Raw genomic sequence first — 23814 nt, forward strand, 5'->3', positions numbered from 1 at the left:
TGATAATATCATTTCCTCTGAGAAGACTTCTCTGATATCTCAAACCAAATTATCCCTTTTCTTTTCCTTCATAACATCTTCCACAGTTTTAAAATTATGCATTCATTTGTGTAATTATTATGTCTCTGTCTTCTCCCACTAGGTAACAGGCTCCAGGAGGGTAGTGATCATGTTTATTTTGTCTACTGCCATAAATCCAGTGCCTATTACAGTGCCTAACCCAATAATGGGTCATTAAATGAAAAAGACCTCATTTATTGAGGTCCTGTTACATTCAAGTCACTGGTGGCAACTAAAAAAAAAAAATAGAACTCAATCCCTGTTCACAGGGGGTTGACAAATTTATATGAAAGAATAAGACCCACACAAAAAATGTAAAGCAGTAAAGGGAAGGTTTCAAAAGAATGGTACAAGTTGTAAGTACGAGTAATTCAGAGGCAATCAAGAATTTATTCTTAGAAAGACTTTGTATTTTGTGGGGGCTTCCCTGGTGGCACAGTGGTTGAGAATCTGCCTGCCAATGCAGGGGACACGGACTCAATCTCTGGCCTGGGAGGATCCCACATGCCGCAGAGTGGCTGGGCCCGTGCGCCACAACAGATGAGCCTGGGCTCTGGAGTCCACGAGCCACAGCTGCTGAGCCTGCATGCCACAACTACTGAAGCACGTGTGCCTAGAGCCCGTGCTCTCCAACGGGAGAAGACACGACAGTGAGAAGCTCATGCACGGCAACGGAGACCCAACACAGCCAAAAAACAAACAAATTAATTAATTTAAAAAAAAAAGACTTGTATTTTTTATAAAATCCCTAGAAATTAATTTCTTCTTAGCTAATTGGATTTTATCTGTTATATACCAATTGGGAGGGAAATGGTCCAAATGAGATCAATTATTTATTTTAGAAGGTACTTTTTGGTAGGTTCATAATTAATTTCAATGAATTTTAAAAATCTAGCATTATATTTGTATTTGTTCTATGCATTGTAGCTTTCCTAAAGTAGAAATAATTAACTATAAAATTGGAGAAATTACTCACATTTCCTCTTTTCTAGGACTGGGTTTCTGGCTTTAAGCCCTTTCTTCAGTGTGCATTGGTGAGGGTCGGCTGTTAGCTGTTTATATCTATGGTGAGGGTCTTCTACACATGCTTACTTTGGTATGATTTTGGACAAATCACAGTATCACGTATTCTAGGATTTGGAGCAGTTAATAGTTAAATTCTGTCCAGTTTCTTCACCCGGAGATGAGGGGCTGTACTATATGTTCTCAGATCCCTTCCAATTCTCTCTGAAGACATGCACACACTTACTGTAAGTTGAGCAATAATTCCCAGTGTCAGGTATGTTTCCCGCTGAAAGTCCATGGTGGTTCAATGAATCTCTGGAATTGTAAATTTTATTTAATACATATACTTAGTGAGGTTTGGCATTTTGAGATGTCAAATGCTTATAAGAATTTTGATTCTTTAGCCCACATTGATCACATAATGTAGCCTTCCTGGTCTTCAGCTTCCTGATTAGAGAGTAATATATTAACAAGATAACATGAAATTTTTGTTTAATTAATAAACTTTTCCTGAGTATTTATTACGTATCAGGCACTGTAGGAATCCCTGAGGATACAAAATTAATACCTGATTCCTGCTCCCTATGTTTAGGGAGAATTGAAGGAAGAAGAAACTGGTGTTACAAAGGTCAGCTAGAAAGCCATTGTGGTCAATTACACTATTTCCTTATGTCAACTGCAAAAAAGTGCACAACGTGAGAGTTGTGAGTTAAGTTTTATTTGGGGCCTCATGAGGACTATAGCCTGGACTACAGATAGCTCTGAGGAACTGCCAGTGTATATATGATTTTAGTGAAGGGGGATATGTGCAGTCAAGTACACATTTTGGCAGAAGGTTGCTGCTAGTCACGAGGAGCAGATGTCTCCATTAATGATTTTACTGGTTTTCTAGAAATGAGAAGACACAAGAAATTGGGCTCACAAAACCTTCTCCTGAAAATATCTAACTATCTGAAGGTCTGTTCTGCAGTTTTTCCCAGAGTACAGTGTGCCTTGTTTCTGATCTCTACCCTGAACTCCTTTCAGAGTGTGTTGAAGGTCAGCGACTACAGTGGCTAGTGACTTCATTCCTGTAGAATGGCAACAGATGACAAGCGACAACTTTTAGTTGGCACCTATTTTTAGTATTTTCTATTCAATAAAAAACTATCTTTCATAAGAAAGAAGATAGGATGGAGATTATTCAAGATATACTGTGTCAAATTGAAAAATGAAAAAAATGAGTTAAAGATTTGTTTGACCAGAGGCAAGAAAATAGGGACTGCGAAGTGGAAGTTAGACTCCTGAGTGCTTTGAAACTCACAGTTGAGAGGATGAACTTTTCACACGAAGGGCTTTAAGACATGGTCTTCAGATGTATGGCAATAGAAATTTTTGTAAATGCAAAATTTTTGTACTATTGGACGTGAGATGATGATGAATATGTTAAATGTGAGCTGGACAAAGCAGACCAGAAATAAAACAAACCCAGCTGCTAAAATTAAACTTTAAAAAAGCGACCCTCAACCGCTTGGACTGGGAATTTCCACCAGTGTTTGGAGGTCCCCACCTAGACGCACAGTAACCTCTTAGAGACTTGGATGTTCTCCAGGAGAGCCAGTCCTTTTTTTTTTTTTTTTCTTTAACCAGAGAAGGAATGATTAGTTGCAGCAAGGAGGGAGAATACCAGGGATCTTTCCCAAAGCAGTGCCTCCCAGGCTTTGCATATTTTAGGCAACCAAAACCAGACAGTCCTATTTTCAGACTTTCCTGTCTGCTCTGTTGACTGCGGCTGCAGCCCTGGTCACAGGGCAGACACCAGCCAGCCACTTCGGCACTCTCTAGTCAGAGCCCCCGCCAAGCCCCCTCCCACCCGCACTCAGAGATCTGGCTTCTCATTGGATCAGCGTGGGGACATGGGCGGCTTCCGATTGGTTTAGAGGAGGGGAGGTGCGTCCTGACGTCACGCCCGCCCGAAAAAGTCGGCCTGCTGCTCAGGGTTCTGGAGAGAGAATTCCGAGAAGAAAATAACCCGGAACAGCCTGTGAGGGCCTGAGCCTGCCCTCTTTTGGAGCTGGGGTCCCCTCCCACCTATCAGGAGAGCTCCACCCCCCCACTCCCCGCCAGCGCCGGGGTATCAGGTGACCTCAGGCCGGCGCAGTCACGTGACTAGGCGCGCCCGCCCGTTGTGGCCATGGCGGCCTCAGGCTCCGGTGTGGTGAGGCGAGTGGAGGAGCTCGGGGACCTGGCTCAGGCCCACATACAACAACTTAGCGAAGCCGCCGGCGAAGATGGTGAGGGAGCCGAGGAGAGGGAGGGAGGTGGGCGGGCGGATGGTTGTTCAGAGCTGGCGGTCGACGGCCGTAGGGGCTGAGGCTGCGGCCTGTTGTCCGTGTGGATCCCAGGCCAGGACTGCCGAAGGTGTTGCCCTTCTGGCCCGCGCTGTGGGGTCGCTAGTCCACCTCCAAGAACTCACAACGCCTAAAGGCAAGGCGTTTGCTTCCAGACCCCATTTTTCATAACCCGTGAAAAGCGCCGAAATCCCAGTCATATTAGTGCTGCTTGTCCTTAACTGTCTCGGTAGCAACTGGGAAAAGGGGAAGATCTGGATGGAAGTACACGTGGAAGTTTAAATGAGTTGTTAAAGTTGGATGATGGTACGCAAATAAGTAATGGTTTTGCGTGTAGTAGAGATAGGCGTGTATAACAGTTCGACTTTTTCATTGTTTCGTTGTGAATTTCTGTTATGTTTTGGATTCTAAACTCAGCTGTAAACAATACAGAAGAGATTTACATTGGTATAATTTCGACGATTCTCTCACATTCATCACCTCAGGTCTCACAAGGGCCCTGTCAGTACTAGAATACTTTCTTGGAAATGTCTGAGCGGTTTCCTTTGAAAAACTGACGGAGAATTACTTGGACTTTTGTTCTCTTTCAATACTTACCAGCTGCCTCTACGTTTCTACATTATTTCCTTTTGAGTTTTGCACCTTTACTACAGATAGACAGTTTTAAAAATTCTTGTGGACTGTCTCATTGTCATCGAACTCATAGGAAAATAGTAGTGGAACGTTTTCCCAAGCGATTGAGTAGTTGGTGAATTTATTGAATAGGGTCCATGATAAAATGGCTCTAGTTCCAGTGAAGATTATTTGCTGGATTTTCTTTTCTTAGGGGTATGTTCTTAAAAACCCACAGACTACCCTGAGCTGTTTTCTTTTTTGGTTTGTGGTAAGTGAATCACATGACTAGTTAGTTCATGGACAGTAGTAGCTGTACCTGGAAGTGTATCTGTTACTTCTAAGTAAGCTATTCAGTGATCTCCACCCCATTCCAACTCCATTAGAATCAGTCTAAAGAGATCAAAGAATGTATGCTATTCACTTACCATTGAAACCAAAAGCCATTGTCATTTTCCAATGGATGAGTTCTTTAATCCAGTCTAGAATGAGGACTGAAAATTAAAGTGGTATATATTCTTGTTTGAAGGCTTTAAAGTTCTGAAGTGTACTGGAATTAAAATAATAGTGGTCCACGTAATGAGCTATTCATCAGTATTACTAGCAAGATTTTCTTATATTTATGAAGTTTAATTAAAACATGGTTGCATGTATTTGAATTGAACTTGTATTTTCCCATAGCACAAAAATAATATGCACCTAAAATTTGTCCTTTAATGATATTTATATTAGGTTATACGGATTGATAGTTCCTGTTGTCTTTAAATTAGATCAGATACAACCAGACACTAGTCCATCTAAGAATACTCTCCTTTTTACCTCTGGTCAATTTTTGTTCATTTATTTCTCATTGTACAAGCATAGTATGTTTACTTTATGGAAATATACCATGAGAGGGACCTTTTCCAGGGACTATGTAAGAATCACTTGTCTTTGCCTTGTCAGTCACTACCTTGAATGGTTAGGAAAAATACTACATTTCATAAAAATTTTCTAAAATTGTGAGCCATTATCCCTCCACCTCTGTAATTATGTCATGAATTCATATGAGATACTCCTTCAGCAGCGGTTCAGTGAACTAAGTGCAAGTCTTTACATTTAAAATAATCCTGCAAATTAAGAAGAAAATATCAACTCAGTGTTTTAAGAAGTACCTAAGGAGTACCATGTTTCATACAATTTAGTTCACAATAGAATTTTTTTTCTGAGCTGTGTGGATGATACTTCTGGGCTGGGGAGAGATAGGAGGGCAGTGCTAAAGAAGTAGTTTTCAATTTAGGTGAATAGTGGACCTTAAAGCGTTCAGAATCTGGTTTAGATACAGGTTAGGCTTTACCAGGGAAAACTTAAAGTCATCATATTATTGCCAACAGATGCAGCTTAAGCTGGTGGTGCTTTTGTTCCAACGCTGAGCAGCTTACGTACCTGTGTAGGTGCTGAGGCTGGATCAGATGGACCCTCACCAAGTGCTACATTTTCTGTCCATTTGCCAGTGGGAGGAAAAGGATATATATTTCAGGAGGAAGCCACAGAGGGGCATACTTAGGAACTTAAGCGTCTTGATGGTGGGCATATTTAAATTTGACTACGTGAGATGATACAGAAGTGTGGATGGCACCTTGGTATGGACACTTTGTAGGTTAGGGAGGAAAAATCCATAAGAAAAAGTGAAAACATCGAAGCAAAGAGAATATGACATAAGAGAAAAGGAAGAAATTAGACCATGTAGAGGGGAAGTGAGGGGGAGTTGTTTTTAGAGGGTATATCAGAAGTATTTAGTTTAATTTTGTCTAGGTTTTGAAGGCATAAGTAATTTGTCCCATTCCTAGGTTTTTAAAGGAGTAAAATATTCAGGTAGTTTGTGTAATTTTAATTGTAACAGCTGTTTGCATACATAAATACATAAACACAATTATAAAGTTATAATTGCTCAGAGTGCTTACATTTTATGAGGCATTTGATTTAATCAATCATGTTATTTTTTGGAGAATATATTTATGAAGTTATAAGTTAGTGGAAGTCCTTTCTGTAGATTTATATATATTATTTGTACTATTCCAATACAGGTTTTAAATTTATTGCTTAAACATTTTGAGTATGTCAACATCATAAAAGAAGCATTATGAAAATACAGATTGCACTTAAGAAATGGCAGCTGAACCTAGAAAGTTTTCAGTCCAGCTTTCAAGAATAAATTTCCATGATACATTTAAGTAGGATTAGGCATTATGATGTACTTCATGTTTTACGAAAGATATTATTACCATGCTGTAATAATTTCATTTCATCATTTTAGATATGTAACTTTTTTCATTTAAATGACACTCTGAAACTATGTGAAGTAATCATGGTTTTTTTTTTTGAAGAAAAATTAAGTCTTATTTATTTTTAAAACCAAACCACTAGGAAAATATATCACAGGCTTGAAACAGCAAACAGACATGCTGTATTATCATTTCAAGTAATAAGTTGGTTAAAACACAGCAACGTCCTTAATAAAATGATAAGGTGCCAGAACTGGGGCAAGAACAATGCAGGTCGCAGAAGTGGTATCTGGTAACGGAGGGCTGTCCCTTTTTTTGCCCTAAAGGAGTCACAGCTCGCCCCTGAGTTGCTTACTTTTTCTTCTTTGACCTTCGTGTTGCCAGGGGATTGTCTCAACAGAGCTCTGTTATTACAGGGGGCAAAGTAAGCAATACTGGGTTTAGGCTTTCATTCTGTTATGTTTTATGAAAACAAGATTTTTCCAAGGCCAGTACTTCATAGCTCTCTTAATTATGCAGCTAACAATTCCTCTTTTGCTGTTCATTCCTGAATACTAACATATAGTACAATCAAAATCCCCTTTCCCTTCAAGGGTATCACTGCAAGATTGTCTTGTCACTCAGCTGACTCTGCTGCAGACACTCTCAGGGCCCATTATGGCTGCCAGTTAGAGGGAAGGTTTGCTTCGCCTACCAGGGTGATAGCGCTGCTTATATTTTTGCAGGGTCTCCAGGCTGAAAGATGTCATGTGTGAGAATTTTAAGAAATGTGTATCCACATCTTGATGGCCAGAAATGAATATCCGCAAGGACCCTTTCAAAGTTTTTATCCAAACTACCTCTCCCAACTCTACATCTTAAAGTAACTTCATGCCCTTGTATATAAAACAAAACCAAGCAAAACAAATCCCCAGAAGCCCCCCTTTCCCCTTCTAAATTAGTGACCTCATGGATTTTGTTTTATTTCCAGTTTGTGGAAAATGTTGTAGTGATCCTTCTGGTAAACAGGAGGTTGGCAACGAACAGAAACACCTCTCCTCACACTCCACCAGCTCATAAGCAGGTCAGATGAACCTGCCAGCCTGTTGATATCTGTGTACTAAGAGAAGCTGGTACCTTAGAGGGCTCTGGTTTGGTACAAGGGAGACTCCCTGCTGCCAGGATAAGCACTTGCCACATGAAATTCAGGCTCACAAAAACTCTCCTGTGCTATCTCTGACCCAAATTTTAGCACCAGGTTTTTTCACTTTCTAGGATTCAAACACAAAGGAACCAGTGTCCAGAGGCAAGTGACATAGGCCTTAAACTTGCTGCCATCCTTAATTTCCTCATTCATAAACTTTAGAAAACCCAAATCCCCATTCCTCTTTTTAAATAGATTCCTACCTTCAGCCCTGATGGCCAATAGCAGACATCTATTTCCCAATGGATGAGAGAGACTCCTTCATCTTTGTCACGGTTGGGATGAGGTTTATGTGGTCATCCACACACTTGGTCACGCAACTCTCCAGCTGCCGCTTCACCTGAAGCTCTTTACTCCCCGCATCTATTGAATCTTCGGCTTTGTCGTTGCAATGCATAGTGCACTGGGCCAGGCGGTCCTGGAACTTCTCTAGCTCGCTGGTCACCAGGGCCTGGGCTTGAGCCAGAGGTGCATGGCAGCGCTCAATGCGCTGGTGCACTTGCTGCATGGACGCCTGGCTGTCCTCACAACAGCTGGCGCTGCACCGGAAAATGAGGCCCTGCATCTTCCGGATGTTCTGTCTCTCCAGACTCTTCACCATAGAGTCCACCGCCTCCTGCACCCGGAGCTGCTGCAGCTGTGCCATGATGACCCCACGCTGCTCCAGTAATCATGTTTTTATCTCTTATAGATCACTTTTTAATTCGGGCCTCTGCAGCTCTAGAAAAATTGAAACTTCTGTGTGGAGAAGACAAAGAATGTTCAAATCCATCAAATCTTCTTGAACTTTACACACAGGTACTGAAACAGATGTGGTTTCTGACGTTGTTGAGGCAGTTTGCTTATTTAAGAGGGTTACTCCAAAATTTAGGTGTGATGAAAGCAGTTTATTCTCTATTTAAAGTGTTTGTGTTAAAAAAACTGTATGTATAAAGCATATAGACTTGAAGCTGTAAGGCAGTAAGTATCCTTACAAAGAAGAAAAGTTTATTGGATGTGTTGATAAAAAAGGAAAATAAATCTTGCAGATAACAGTATTGCTTCCTTTTATAGATAATTAAGCAAAACTCTCAAATGGGGCTTCCCTGGTGGCACAGTGGTTGAGAATCTGCCTGCTAATGCTGGGGACACGGGTTCAAGCCCTGGTCTGGGAAGATCCCACATGCCGCGGAGCAACTAGGCCCGTGAGCCACAACTACTGAGCCTGTGCGTCTGGAGCCTGTGCTCTGTAACAAGAGAGGCCGCGATAGTGAGAGGCCCGCGCACCACGATGAAGAGTGGCCACCGCTTGCCACAACTAGAGAAAGCCCTCGCACAGAAACAAAGACCCAACACAGCCAAAAATAAATAAATAAATTAAAACAAAACAAAACAAAAAAACACTCATGTGCAATTTCCAAGGTGTGAAAGCTTAGTCAGAGGGAATGGAGGTTTCTATAAGGGCTCTGATTATTTTTTTTTTCCCCTGAAATTCACCTTTCCTTTGGATTCTCAACTTGACTACCTGTGCTTTTGTTATGCAAGTCCGTAAGATTTTTCTGTTCCCCCCTTTTTTTACTTTCCTTTCAAATTCAGACCTTTCTACAGATAAGATCTGTTTTCTCAGTTTTCTCAAACACTGCTGAGGCAAGTGGACACTAAGAAACATAATTTTGAGGGACTTCCCTGGCGGTCCGGCGGTTAAGGCTCTGTGCTTCCACTGCAAGGGGCATGGGTTCGATCCCCGGTCAGGGAACTAAGATCCCGCAGGCTGTGCAGTGCAGCAAAAAAAAAACCAAAACACATAATTTTATTATAGTAAGTAACATTTGTATACCACTTTATAGTTGACAGAGTGCTTCGTATGCCCACCCTTGATTGCCAAGGGATAATAAAGATGAAGTGGTTTATAGGAAATAGAGTAAATTTAGTGAAGTTTCCAAAATGCACGTTCATAGCACTTAGGTGCCTGACACTCTGCTTTCTGTTAGGAGGTACATGGAGATGCTTTCTGCCTTCCGATGCGGTTGAATGAGCCTGTAACAACTACCCACAACCCCCCGAGAGCTGTTACAATTTGGGAGAAATTTACCTCTCTTTTCTTTCAGAAGGTTCCTTGCTTGTCTTGTTTCTTTCACATGGGAGAGTTCTAAACATTTTAACTTATTTCTAAGAATAAGGCAAAAGAATTAGAAATATAGATTAAAATTCCCCAAACCCCTTTGGATCTTACTTATCGTTCTCAATCACCAGGTCATTTTCCTTAGTATGATAATCTCTCCCTTCCTGGCTTAGACCTTCTACACGAGAGCACTTAACACTTAAGTAGTGCTGTTTGCTAGGTAATGTTCGAAGTGTTTGCATATGTTAATTCATTTTACCCTCAAAGCAAGGGACTTTGAAAGGCATTTGGATCAGTTTCTTCATTTTGTCAATGAAGAAACTGGCTCCAAAACAAAGATAAAATATGACTTGTCCTTTGTTAGAACTCAGTTTCCTTAGTCTTAGTCCAGTAGATTAAACAAACAAAAAGGATTGGGTAGTTTTAAAGTGCTGGTGCTTCATTTGAGAAAAAGGTAATCCTTTGAAGATTCAGTATACAAAACTAGCGGTAGTGACCTTGTCTTGATATGGCAGGCATTTAGAAAATGTTCAGGAAGTGTATATGTATAAATAGCAAAGACTATAATAATTATACTTTTCATAATTATATTGTATATAGTTAGCTTATCTGAATTAAAACATAAATACCTATTTTACTTTTTGAGGGAAACTAGATTATCTTAATTCAGTATTTTAGTAAAATCCTGTGAAGTTTACTATAAAGTTCATCTTAGATTATATTTATAGCTAGATATTTTGACTACTTAAATACTGTGCTAGAAGATTTAAATGTCTAATAAAGTATATATATGTAAGATTAAACTATAAGAATTATTTATTCGAGTTGAAATCATTTATACTTTTTTTTCTCTTTTACTTCAGGCTATTTTGGACATGACATATTTTGAGGAGAACAAGCTAGTAGATGAAGATTTTCCTGAAGATTCTTCACAAAAAGTAAAAGAGTTGATCAGTTTTCTTTCAGAACCAGAAATTTTGGTTAAAGAAAATAACATGCATCCAAAAGTAAGTTTTGCACAACTATGAATTATGGTGGAATGCTGCTGATTACTGTTATATTATCCTTTAGAATCTGTATTTTTTTTTCTTAAATGTATCTTTGTTTTAAATTAAGATTGAAGGAGGGACATAAGAGTTGAACATTTCAGACTGATGTCACAACTCAAGTATCATATTTTTGTAAATATGTTTCAGAATGTTTGTTTGATGGAATTATATTGTAACTACAGTGCCTAGTAATTTTCTAAACATACACATTTGCTGTTTCTGCTCCCTTTACTTTTACAAGATGCTGTGTTTTCTTGAAGATCCCTAGTAACCTAATACCACATCTCTCGTCCTTTCAGTCTTCTGCCTGGACATTTGTTGCCTTTCTTACCAATGATCGCCCCATCCCTTGGAGGCCCTGCATGCTCCTCTTCGTCTCTAAGAAGCCTTGCTCTTGCTCTTTTTCAAGCATCTCCCCTCTCTTCCAATCTGGAAACATAGGCACTCCCCAAAGATATCTCCTTAATCCTCTGATAGTCTGTAGTATGTCTTTGCTTGACAACTTGTTTTTACTGCTGTCTCTATTTAGATGATTCCAAGATTTTTGTCTCTAGCCCTGGCTACTCTTTCAAGCAAATAATTTCTCATCTTGAACTGTCCGCTGGCTTTCTCTACGTAGATATCTTTGTTGCTCTTTGTGTTTATCAGGGAATGCTAACTGTGGAAACAAATAATCCCAAGTTTTAAATGATACCACATAGTAAAAGTTTGATTTATTAAAATTGTTTTTGTGTATATCTTTTCATTGTTTTATTTTAGCAGTAGTAGAAATTGTTTCAAGTAACATATTTCTGAAAACTTATTTTTTCAGTCAGATTATGGAATACTTATATTTCAAATATATTAGAGAATTGGCTACTAAAATACTTGAACATCAATTTTCTAGAAATATGTGTAAATTGGAGTAATTTTAATTTTCACGTAGCAATAGATTTCTATATTTCTAATTGATTCAGAGTAAGGCATTCCTGTGTAGGTTGCTAAGTAAAGAGCAAATTTTGTGAAATGAGTATTTTTTAATTGCTCAATATTTTGAAATTTAATTTTGATTTTTACAGACACGAAGTTTCTCTTTTTAGCTGTGTCTTTGTTGTATTTCAGCACTGCGATTTGCTTGGGGATGAACTCCTGGAATGTCTCTCTTGGAGACGAGGAGCCCTACTCTACATGTATTGTCATTCTCTGACCAAAAGGAGAGAATGGCTCACAAGAAAATCTAGCTTGCTTAAAAAGGTGAAAAAGCATTCCTCATACATGTTTTATTGTTGACATTTATAGGTTTCCAAAAGCTGTTCAGTACAAGATTAAGAGTAGAAGAATCAAAGGGCCTGGGTTGGCATTCCAGGCCTGTACTTACCAGCTATGTAATCTTAAACAAATTGGAATTACTGTGAAGATTAAATAAGATAACATGTAAAAGCCCTTTGTAAACTGGGAAGTTTTATATGTTTTTTTTTAAGTTCTGGATTTTTATTTTTTATTGTACAAGATAGATAATCTATATTAATTTCTAAGCATATTTTTGGCCTGAAGAAAACAAACTTGGTTGTGAGCCTCTATCAGCAGATCACTCCTAAAGATCCCACATGACCCTGCTCCTAGGAAATTGTGGCCCTCTGATTTTTCTTGACTCTTCTGACCAAATTAGTAAATCCAAAGATCCTGTCTTAATATTTGTATCACTAAGGATCCTTCCTAACTTAGGTTGATTGTACACATGGTTTATGTGGGCCTGCAAATGAGAGGTCACACTTTCAGATGTAAAAGTTTGATCATAATATTTCTAAATTGTAATAAAGTACATCCATATTTTTAACAAGTTTTTGAACACATCTTTATTATCTTTAACCTTTTCTTGCTCTGATGACATTTTTGACAAGTATATTACTGAATCATGTGTTCTTGGTTAATGATTTCTCTTTTTTTCCCATACTCTTTTACTAATTGGAGGGTTATACTTACAAAAGTTTTGGGGTAGTAGGTTCTTATATTGTAATGTAATAATCATATGATATATCTGTATATTAGCCAATATTCTCTTGAGTAAAAATATTAACATTTGAAGTTTCTGCAGTTCTGCATCTAATACTTGGATTCTTTGTCTTTGACTTTCATTTAGTACCTTGTTGATGGAATCAGTTATTTGCTACAGATGCTGAATTTTCGGTGTCCCATCCAGTTAAATGAAGGAGTTTCTTTCCAAGACCTAGACACAGCTAAATTACTGAGTGAAGGTAATGTGATCCTTTTTGTAGTTTTCTAAGTGTTTTAAAGCATTTTTAAATTTTAAGAAGTTTACTAGATTTAACTTTGATTGAAATAAATTTCAGGTTACATTATAGACAGAAAAATAATAAAAGGGCTTTTTAAACAATTAAAAAAGTCTTCTCACGTAATATAGAGAAATACTGCTAATCTCTGCTTAGTAATTTAGGGACAGTAATATATCATGTTGCTTTTACTTACTTTGCATCCCCACAAAGCCCTGATCCTGCTCTAGGTTCAGCTAATTGTAACAGAGACTGGAGGTAACTTTTATTTTATTTTTATTTTTTAAAATTTATTTTATTTATTTATTTGGTTGCACCAGGTCTTAGTTGCGGCAGGCGGGCTCCTTAGTTGTGGCTGGCGGGCTCCTTTGTTGTGGCATGAGAACTCTTATTTGCAGCATGCATGTGGGATCTAGTTACCTGACCAGGGTTGAACCCAGGCCCTCTGTATTGTGAGCGCGGAGTCTAAACCACTGCACCACCAGGGAAGTCCTGGGACTGGAAGTAACTTTTAAACAAGGAGAAATTTACTGCTTTTTCACTTCAAAAAGGTCTAGAGCTGGTTATGGTGGCTTCATGGCATCATCAGGTTCCTATCTTTTTCCTCCATCGTCTTTCAAAGTGGAGCGCTACAGCTTCAGAAGGAGGCGAGTTATATAGAATGCATGTAAACAGTACTTGCCAGAGTTGTGCAACATGCATCCCTGTTGAGGACATTGCTTCCATTCTCAGTGTCTCAAGATGCTGCTGGAGCTCCTTCCGTCTCACCTGTGTTCCAGTCCATAGGAATGGCAAAATGATGTTTCTTTCAGCCAGGTCTTTCTTTCATCCTTCTCAAGTTTGTTACAACACTTAGAACACTTCTACCTACATTTCACTGGCCAGAATTTAATCACATGGCTTCATATAGCTACAAGGGAATCTGGGATGTATAGCCCTTTACATGATACATTGCCATCCCAAATAATGTCTCTTTACTAAGAAAGAAAGGAAGAATGAATATTGGGTGGTAACTGCTAGTTTCTGTCATAAACTTATATGCACTTAAAAATGTTAGGAACTGGATATAGAGCATCATTTGGGTTTTAGACTGAGGTTTGAGAGGGAAGAACCACTTACTTTTAGCGTCTCTTTTTACAAATGGAAGAACTGAGGTCCTGATATGCCTGATAAGGTCACATAGCTGGCAAGTGATGTTAGGTTCTTTGTGTAAACTTTCTTTATGCTTCATCTGAAATTTTGGGGAAATTTTGATGGGGAAAATTCAAACATGGGGAATAAGAAGAAAACTTCTTAGGGAAAATTCTGTGTTTTAATTCTATAAGTGTATTTTAATTCTTTCTTTGTTAGCTTCTATAGGCTTTTCCTTTCCATTAGAAAACATCACACAGAAAAAAAAACACCATGATTTAAGAGCCATTAACATATGACTGGCTACTGTTGTCCAAAAGTTGTTACCTTCAGTTTATTCAGGCAAGTAGCTTGTCCTAAAAAAACTTGTGACTATAAGGTGCTCCTTCAGTGGGCATGATGTTTTGACAAACATGGGGTGTTTTGATTTATTTGTGGGAAGTATTTATTCCAGGTAACTAGTGAACCGATTACCTGCATTAAAAATGATCTTTCTAAAATTTCCTCACCCACATGGATTGATTTAAAAGAAAAAGCAGAGATGGGCATTAAAGCTTATTTAGAACCAAAGAAAAGAGCACAAGTCACCAATTTCCCTTATTCTCCCATTTCTAGTCATAAAGTCATATATTCTCATGGCCTAGAATTTTTTTATCACGATGCTTGTGATACTGGTGTCTTCTCTTGGATTATAATTGATTACACTCGCCTCTATCTTCCATTGCTTCTTCAACAGGGGAATCAAAGGCACAGAAAGGGTCTCTTTTTTCCAGGAAACAACAAAACAGCATCAACTCCCTAGCAGTTTTGCCACAGGCATCAGTCCTCTTTTGGTGCTGACTTCTTGCTCTCATCTAAAGCAGTTTGTTCCTCCCTACTTCATTCCTCAAGATGTAGATTAGAAGCCAGGAAGCCTACTTTTCATAGGCTAAATTACTCTTAAGGCCCTGGTGGAGTGGTTCTAATTTTTTTTTTAATTTTTTGTTAGTCAATATAAAAAACATAATTCGGAATAATTCTTAGTACTAATTAGAAAAGTTCTATGTGAATCATCAAAATATTTTTGTGGCCAGATCTTAATGATAATTTGCCTGATTTTACATAAAACTCAAAACAGTGTATACTTAGTATGATTTTTATTTCGTTTTCCAAGGTGAGATAATCATTTTGTCCTTTGGTCATTACCTGTATGCCATTAAATTTTCAGCTTTTAAAAATTACCAGGTAATGTATTCAGTAAATCTTTTTATCTCATTTCTATGGTTCATTCTTCTGTGGGCCCTTATAAAAAATAGCCTTGTCAGGATAACTCTGGAGTTAACTAGGTTAAAAGATTGTTCAGCTGTGCACATCCTTGGGTTATGCCCTTTTTATGCCACTGAAGAGCCCCCTTTCCAGCAGCCTTTGGCTCATAGCTTAGCCCAGAACCTGGATTTCAGATGGCTTAAAGGAGCAGCTCTGAATTGACATCACTAATTGCTTGGGTAGCTTGTTTAAAAATACAGATTTCTTTTCTTTTCTTCTTTTTTTTATGTTATCTTTTTTTTTAAATTAAATTTATTTATTTATTTTTGGCTGAGTTGGGTCTTCGTTGCTTTACGCGGGCTTTCTCTAGTTGCAGCGAGCAGGGGCTACTCTTCGTTGCAGTGCTCAAGCTTCTCATTGCTCTGGCTTCTCTTGTTGTGGAGCACAGGCTCTAGGTGCGCAGGCTCAGTAGTAGTGGCATGTGGGCTCAGTAGTTGTGGCTTGTGGGCTCTAGAGTGCAGACTCAGTAGTTGTGGTGAACGGGCTTAGTTGCTCTGCGGTATGTGGTATCTTCCTGGACCAGGGCTCAAACCCTTGTCCCCTGCATTGGCAGGCAGATTCTTAACCACTTCGCCACCAGGGAAGTCCCCAAAAATACAGATTTCTGTGTATCACATTCAGGTTCTGATTTAATATGTGGAGTTCAGGAATCTATTTTTATAATCTACCGTAATTATGATGCAGTCAGATTTAGACATCAGTGCTTCTAGAGAATGCCAGTCTGGCCACCTTTTTTTTTCTATGAAGGTCATCTTTCTGCCATCACTTTTACTTCATGGGTTATTCACTCTCTTCCTCCCTGCACCCCGCACTCTCTTGATGTGTTTGCCAAGGATATAAGCAGTGCAAAGTGAAGTATTTTATTGAAAACAATGCTGATCATTAGCAGAAAAAATACCAAGGAAAATTTGTAGCAGCACAAAGACTATAGCTACAGAGTAATGGATTCCTTGGGGGAGTAGAGAGGGAGAATGTGTAATTTTTACGTTGTTCATTTCTTCCTTTGGTATTTTAACGCAGTACAGTAGTTTAGCATAGTCTGTGGACCAGCAGCCTCACCCTAGGTCCTAGGACTTTGTTAAAAATGCAGATTCATAGACCCAATCCCATACCTGAATCTGAAAGTTTTGGAGATGGGAGCCCAGCAATCAGCATTTCAACATGTCCTCCAGGTAATTCTAATGCAGGCTAAAGTTTGAGAACCACTCTTTAGCATATAGCTCTTCATTCTCTCCTCAGAAACACCTTTCCAAAGGATATCTGTGTACCTTGTTTAACCATCACTCCCTGTTAATATAAAGGATGAGGCTAACTTAGAGTTGGGCACAAATTGAATGCCAGCTCTCCCTTAAGCAAACACTTCTCATCTTTCCCAAGTGGCTTCACTTTGTGGGACTTACTTCAGCTCCTCCTCCTGCTTAAAAGTTAACCTTCTTTTCATTTTTGCTTCTGTCTCCTTACTCCCCTCTACCAGTCTTTTGAGGAATAATTAGGGTGTAGGATCACAAAAATGAAAAAGGATATAAATTCAGTGAAATGTCCTATCTAATATGAAATATAATTCTGCAGTGAAAATCGTTAATTTGGAAAAAACAGCAAACTATTCCTTAAGAAAACTCCATGAAATTAAGGAGGGCATGTGGAATCTTGATTTTTGCGAACTGGGGCTTAAAGAGCTTTGGTGAGTTGCACAAAGTCAATAATTTACACCCAGATCCTCTTGATTCTAGGTCTGTTTCTTTTTATATTCTAAATAACATCTAATGCTATTCCAGCTTTTTCTATGAGGTTTATGACCTTTTAACTATGAAGAAATGAAGTGAAAAGAAGTGATTATGGGTAATATGCATTGTACTTACTGAGTTGTTTTATACATAGAAAGCATAATTTATAGAGTGTAGCCCATCGTATGTTCATGAATGCAAGCCTCAGATTCTGCTCTTAATTATTTCTTTTGTTGATATAGCAGTGTAATGAATCAGTTCATCTGCTAAGCTTATTCCTTCTCTTGCTACTATTTATAAGCTGAATTGGAGGTGAGGTGAAGGGTTACCTATAGGGACAAACTCTGAGACTACCAAAAACTTGCAATAGATTCAAGATAATACAAACTGTAACAGTTTTAGAAGCTGAATTTTTCTTGTATTTTTATACCTCTAGTACTATCATAGTCATTTCTGATGAGCCATATTAGGTGAGCAACTGAGATTATGATGCTCATTTATTTGAGGTAAACTTTTCTAGTCACACAAGTACCTGTCTAGTAGAATAGATCATTTATTTGTATTTTATGACTTGAAGAAGTTAAATAGTCATATAATTTAATAGCACTTCATGCATTTTTATTTTATGTGTTTCTTAAGAAAATTCCATGAAATAAGTAGGGCATGTGGAATCCTGATTTTTGCAAACCGAGGTTTAAAGAGCTTTAGTGAGTTATACAAAGTCGATAATTTATCCCCAGATCTTTACAATTCTAGGTCTTTTTGTTTTTATATCAAATTAATATACTTTGTGTGTCATAAATGTTTAATTATATAATCACCTTCCATAATAAGCACGCTTTCAACTTTTGATGGAAATCCTGCAATGTATTCCTTTTTCCTGGGAACATAAAGCATCTTGGATACAATTTAACATCTTTGGTAACTTAGAATCATATGGCCTCTAAGGGACATGATTATGCAGGATCATCTCTGTACACTGCTGTAGAAATATAGGAACTGTATTATTGATCCTGAGTATACCCCTAAATAAAAGCTGTGTTCATGGATGGGATTGAGGGAATCTCTGAGTACTCTGAAATTGTATGTAGAATATGGGATGTACGTTCTGGGAGAGGTTCCATTGATTTAGATTAGATTCTCAAAGAGATCCTAAAGAGAACACCAGAAAGATTAACACGCTGACCTATATGATTCTTTAAAAATAATTCTTTTTTTGGGGAGGGTGGGATTGGGTCTCTTTTATAGATAAAATAGAGATAGAAGTGCCTGTGGAATGAGGATTGTGTTAGTGATATTTGGCTTTTCTAAGTACAGCTGTTAAATGAGAAGGGAAAATGCTTAATGATGTAAAAGGATTTTATTAGAGTCTTAATCACCAGGGTTTCTTTTTAAATTTTTAACTTCTAATCTCTCAACTTAAATGACTTTCCCAGGAATATTTAGTGACATTCATTTGCTGGCTATGATGTACAGTGGAGAAATGTGTTATTGGGGATTGAAGCATTGTGCAGATCAACAGCCAGAAAATCATGAAGTGGATACTGGTGTTTCTGGAGCAAGCTACACTACACACAAAGAACCTTTGGATTTCCGAGAAGTAGGAGAAAAAATTTTGAAAAAGTATGTATCTGTGTGCGAAGGACCCCTGAAAGAACAAGAATGGAATACAACAAATGCAAAACAAATTTTAAACTTCTTTCAGCATCACACTAACTAGTAAGTTCATCTACTCCTTTTCAAACAGGAAAACAAAAAGGCTCAGGAAATGGAAGTTCCAGAAAAGAAGACATATTGATACTGAATTTAGGAACATTACACTACATAAAGATAGCCAGCATGGTTACCCTTTTTTAAATGCCATCACCATCTTTCACTATATATTCTTTTTATTTAAAAAAAAAAAAAGAATTTTTTTGATGTGAACCATTTTTAAAGTCTTTACTGAATTTATTACATTATTGCTTCTGTTTTATGTTTTGGTTTTTTGGCCGTGAGCCATGTGGGATCTTGGCTCCCCAACCAGGGATCGAACCTGCACCCCCTTCATTGGAAGGCAGAGTCTTAACCGCTGGACCACCAGGGAAGTCCCTCACTATATATTCTTAAACCTGTGAAGGAATGATTCTTTAATATCTAAAATGGCATTTATGTTATTCTAACTCACTCTGAACTACAGATATCCTGTAACTAATACTAAGGAGAAATCCAATTTATCTCTATAAAGAGTTTTTTTCTATTACTTCAGATTTTTTTTATTGTGGTACAATATACATAACATAAAATTGAACATTTTAACTGTTTTTAGATTATTTTTTAATCTCCCTGTCTTGAAGTTTGCTGCACTTCAGAGATTAAAATCAAGTCCCCTCTTTGCTTTGTATATATGCTATAGATATAAAAATTGGCAAAATGAAAAATTTTGACCAACATCCATGTACCATTTCCAGACTAAGATAAATAATGAAAGACTCCACAAAAGAATTTTTGTTTGTTTCACCACGTACTACTAATGGCATTTAAAATTTTTAGTCTATTAGGCATTTTATAAAAATTTCAAAATTTTCCTATTTTGTTTCAAAGAATATGCACGGTTTATTAAATGAGTAATGAAGATAAAACCATGTTAGGTTAGTCCATTAGTCTTATGTCTTTAGAGCACATCTTTTCATGTTTTGAAATTTTAATAGTTTTTGTCTTTAATTGTAGGGGTGAGTGTTAAAGGCCGAGAGCCCCACCTGGTATCTTGCTGACAGTCTTTCTGTCTACCTCAGTTCCTGTTGTCGTCTTGGGATGATCTGTCTGATACCTTGCCAGTATCCTTCACCTCTGGGCCGTTGACTTCATCACATTCCAGGAACTTAACTCCCACGGCCTCAACATGAATATCACCATCCTGAGTTTCTCTTTCTGAAATCTTAAATTTCAATAGCTAATGACATTCTTATCTTTCCAGTTTTTTACTTCCTCATTTTGATTGATTCTTCTCCCTCTTATTTCTTTTGTATCTCTTTAGCTTCCTCATAGCCTCCTCCTCTTGCTGCCCCCTTTTCTCCTCACCATCAGCCTCTTTCAGATTTTCTTCCTTCCCTGTCCAGCCTTGGCCTTATGGGGCACCATATGACGTGCTCTCCACAGTCCCTTCAAATCCATCTTCCCGTGGTCTTTCAGCCTAATCATTCTGCAGTCCCTCAACATTGAATTAATCCTATCGTTCCACCTTCTTTTTTGGGGATGCTGAGTTCCATGTGAAGTTCCTGCAGCTCCTTCAAAGTGGAATCACTCTAAGTGTCTTGCCTTCAGCTTTAGAAGAGCCCTCAGTGTAAGCCTTTTGTCTGTTACTAGTATGGCCCCTGTCCCTTTCCCACTGTGGCTAATCCAAACTTCTGACTTGCCTCATCACTCTCCTCTGGCCCTTTGTCCCCTCCCCTAGCACATGGCTGTTGGTCCTGTCTTACAGAAAATAGAGACTATGAGGAGGTCAGTGTTTGTTCACCCATTTTGCCCTGCTCATGTCCCCGCTTTGAGGAGGAAAAGAGGTATCCTGCTTCGTGTTGAAGACTAGTGTCCACGTTTCCTCTCTGCCGGCTCCCTCATTCCCCCGACACTTCTCTTTTTTCTGCCAATATCCTGTACGTATTGCTCTTTTCCAGAGTACTGTTTTTTCTTTTTCCTCCCTCTTCTCCCATTTTTCCTTCCTTCCTTCCTTTCTCCCTTTTTTCTTTTTTACTTACTCTAAATACAGTTGACCCTTGAACAACACAGGTTTGAACTACGTGGGTCTACCTACACGTGGGGTTTTTTTCAGTAGTAAATACTACAGTACTACACAATCAGTGGTTGGTTGCATCTCCGGATACAGAGGAATTGCAGATATGGAGGGCTGACTAAAAGTTATATGCAGATTTTTTTTTTTTTTTTTTCCGGTACACGGGCCTCTCACTGTTGTGGCCTCTCCCGTTGCGGAGCACAGGCTCCGGACGCACAGGCTCAGCAGTCATGGCTCACGGGCCCAGCAGCTTCGCGGTATGTGGGATCCTCCCGGACTGGGGCACGAACCCACATCCTCTGCATCGGCAGGCGGACTCTCAACCACTGCGCCACCAGGGAAGCCCTATATGCAGATTTTTGACTGCTAGGAGGATTGCACCCCTAACTCCATCATTGTTCAAAGGTCAACTGTGCATTTATGTGATGTTATTGATAGCCACAGCTTCTATCACCTGTAATGTTAGGCTGACTCCCAAACCTGTAGCTTGAAACCCAGCTTCTGCTTTCTAAACCTTCTTTCTAACTGCCTATTAAATATCTTCACTTAGACATCCCATAGTAATTTTAAATTCGATATGTTCAAACAACTAATCCTTACTTTTCATCTAAAATCTTTTCCAGTTCATGTTTTCTCTTTTTTTGATCTTCCACGAAGCAGGGCAACACAGAATGCTGTAACCTACTTCTGCCTACCGTGCCAGCCACATCTCTGCAGCTCTTCCTGTGTGATCATTTTCTAGTCCAGTGTTCCTTAGGCTCATTTTTGATCAACATTCTGATGGAGCTGCTTGGGACAAGGAGAGTCTCTCCCTATCTCTGCCTTTGTCTCCTTGTTTATCCTTACACAGCTAAGAAGATTTTTATTTAACTTAGCTTTTACAAGTTTTGCTATGAAAATAACCTTTGTGCTTTCTAAGTATAAATGTTTAAATCACAGACTGCCCACCCTCACCCCACCCTTTTTGGAGAATCATGATCAATCACAAGTATACTAGTTCCTTCCCCAATGTGCTGTGTGTATTTTTTCCTCAATATCCTCGTTACTTCTGGCTGGAACACTTTGCCCTTCTTTGTAGTCAAGTGAATACCTATTTATCCTTTAGGACTCAGCTCCAGTGATATTGGATCCATAAGGCTTTTTCCAGCCCTTTTCAGTCAAAGTTACATGTCATTCTGCTTCTGCTCCCTGAAACTTCCCCAACCCATGTTATCACACTGATCACATTGCTTTATAGTCATTTTTCTTATGAGTTGGCAAACTCTATATTTTAAAAATGTATCTTTATGTATAGTGCTTAATGAATAGTAGGCCCTTAGTAATGTTTTTGAATTAATAAGAGGTATGATTCTTAAGTGCTGAAGTCTGCCACAAAAGGGTTACTGCTCTTGGATTCCAAACTGCCCTGACCTCTGTACCAGTGGTTGACAAGGCCAAGAGGGAATTACTCCTCAGAGGAGTAAAGTATCATTTAGATCTAGAACCAGAGAAAAGTAGAGAGCTTTCTCTTCAGAAGCTGGGAACTCCATTTTGTCTTCATGACCCTGTGAACCACTTGGGTCTCTCACTGGTTGGTACACTAATGGGGCTACTGTTGGGTGCTTTTTGTACAACTTTTTCATCCCCCACACAATTGGAGAATAATTTGTAGACCATAACAGTTATAATGCTTTTTACTGTGATGTATTACAAAACAATGGACAGTACATTTTTGTATGTGTTAAAGCCTGCTATGTAAATTCTGTTTCATTTAGAATGGATTAACTTCAAAATACCAAATACTCCACATAAGAAAAGTACTATAATTACTGTAATTCACTCATCAACAACTATTATGTGCCTATTACATGCTAGGTTTTATCCTAGGCACTGAGTATATAGCTTTGTAAAACACCAGAGTTTGTTTTCTAGTGGAGGAAGTTAACGCATTTTAAGAAATAAATGTGTAGCTTGGTGAGTGATGAGTGCTATGAAGAATAAAGCAGGGCATGGGGCTAATGTGACTCAAGAGGGGTGCTGTTTTATTTAGGGTGGTTGGGAAGGCACCTGTAAGCACCTGTCCACTTCAGCATTTGGCTCTACCCCTCTGGTTGAATACTGTTCAGTGTGCCATTGCACATTCAGTATATTCATGAAGTTTCTCTTTCTTATGGAAGTTTTGATGATGAATTAAACAATGAATCACTACCTAAGAACTTCTCATTTTGATCCCATTTAAAGGGTTTCTCTCCAGTGTGGCCCTTACTAATGGGTAAGTGATAACCTAAAGACCTTGTAGCATTTATTACACTTGCAGTTTCTCTCCATTTTGAACTCTGATGGTTACTAAAACTCTGTTAAAGGATTTTTCATAATCCTTAAATTTGTATGGTTCTTTTCCATTATGAATTTTCTCATGTTATCTAGGCTTTGAGACTTAGTTAAAGGCTTGTTTGCTTTGCTGCATTTATAGGGTTTCTGGCTACTGTAAATTGTTTGATGCTGATTAAGGTGCAGATCATGAGTGAAGACTTTCCCTTACTTGTTTGCATACAGTAGAGTGAGGTGAGAGTCATTGGCTAAAACCCCACAATGAAATTTACATTCCTGCCTTTACAGTCAGTCCCACTGGGAATTCTCTGATATTCATTAAAGTGGGAGATTCATTTTAATGCCATTTTTTAAAAACCCACAGCTGGCTTATATGCTAGTTTTAGATTGCTTGTCACTTTTCTCTCTCCACCTTCCAGGGCTCCTTTTCTGACTCCCATAAGGATACCCCTTCTACCACAGAATACAGGATTCCATAGTTTTCTAGTATCACCTCCTTGTATTATTTTTTTTAACACAATATGAGCTATCATGGAAGTATTACATTAACATACATTTAATGTATCCACAGTTAAAATATGCATTATGTATTTGTGCTGCTGTTCCTTACTGTTTTTTATTTTCCTACTTCTAGTGAAAATTTCCAAGTAAAATGTTTTGGAGCATATAAAATTAAAAAAAAATAAAACCATAGTCCCATA

At 38.4% G+C, this 23814-nt stretch overlaps 2 protein-coding genes across 4 annotated transcripts; one reads left to right on the plus strand and one right to left on the minus strand.

Annotated features, from left to right (window-relative positions):
* Positions 1-3189: 3189 nt before the first annotated feature.
* On the plus strand, positions 3190-23814 carry RIMOC1 (RAB7A interacting MON1-CCZ1 complex subunit 1). 3 transcript variants are annotated; one of them, XM_060147004.1, is made up of 7 exons: positions 3190-3338; positions 8146-8252; positions 10419-10562; positions 11706-11837; positions 12724-12838; positions 18471-18753; positions 19744-23814. In XM_060147004.1, coding segments are annotated over exons 1-7 (882 nt in total). In that variant the 5' UTR covers positions 3190-3238; the 3' UTR covers positions 19745-23814. The 3 variants fall into 3 exon arrangements, with proteins under 3 accessions (XP_060002987.1, XP_060002988.1, XP_060002986.1); XM_060147005.1 differs by having other exon boundaries at positions 18471-18657; XM_060147003.1 differs by lacking the exon at positions 19744-23814 and having other exon boundaries at positions 18471-19242.
* LOC132518032 (protein FAM136A-like) lies at positions 7687-8100 on the minus strand. Its single transcript, XM_060146044.1, has one exon. It carries the CDS (start codon positions 8098-8100, stop codon positions 7687-7689), a length of 414 nt encoding a protein of 137 aa, XP_060002027.1.

This window comes from Lagenorhynchus albirostris, chromosome 3, assembly GCF_949774975.1.
Source record: "Lagenorhynchus albirostris chromosome 3, mLagAlb1.1, whole genome shotgun sequence".
Taxonomy (NCBI): domain Eukaryota; kingdom Metazoa; phylum Chordata; class Mammalia; order Artiodactyla; family Delphinidae; genus Lagenorhynchus; species Lagenorhynchus albirostris.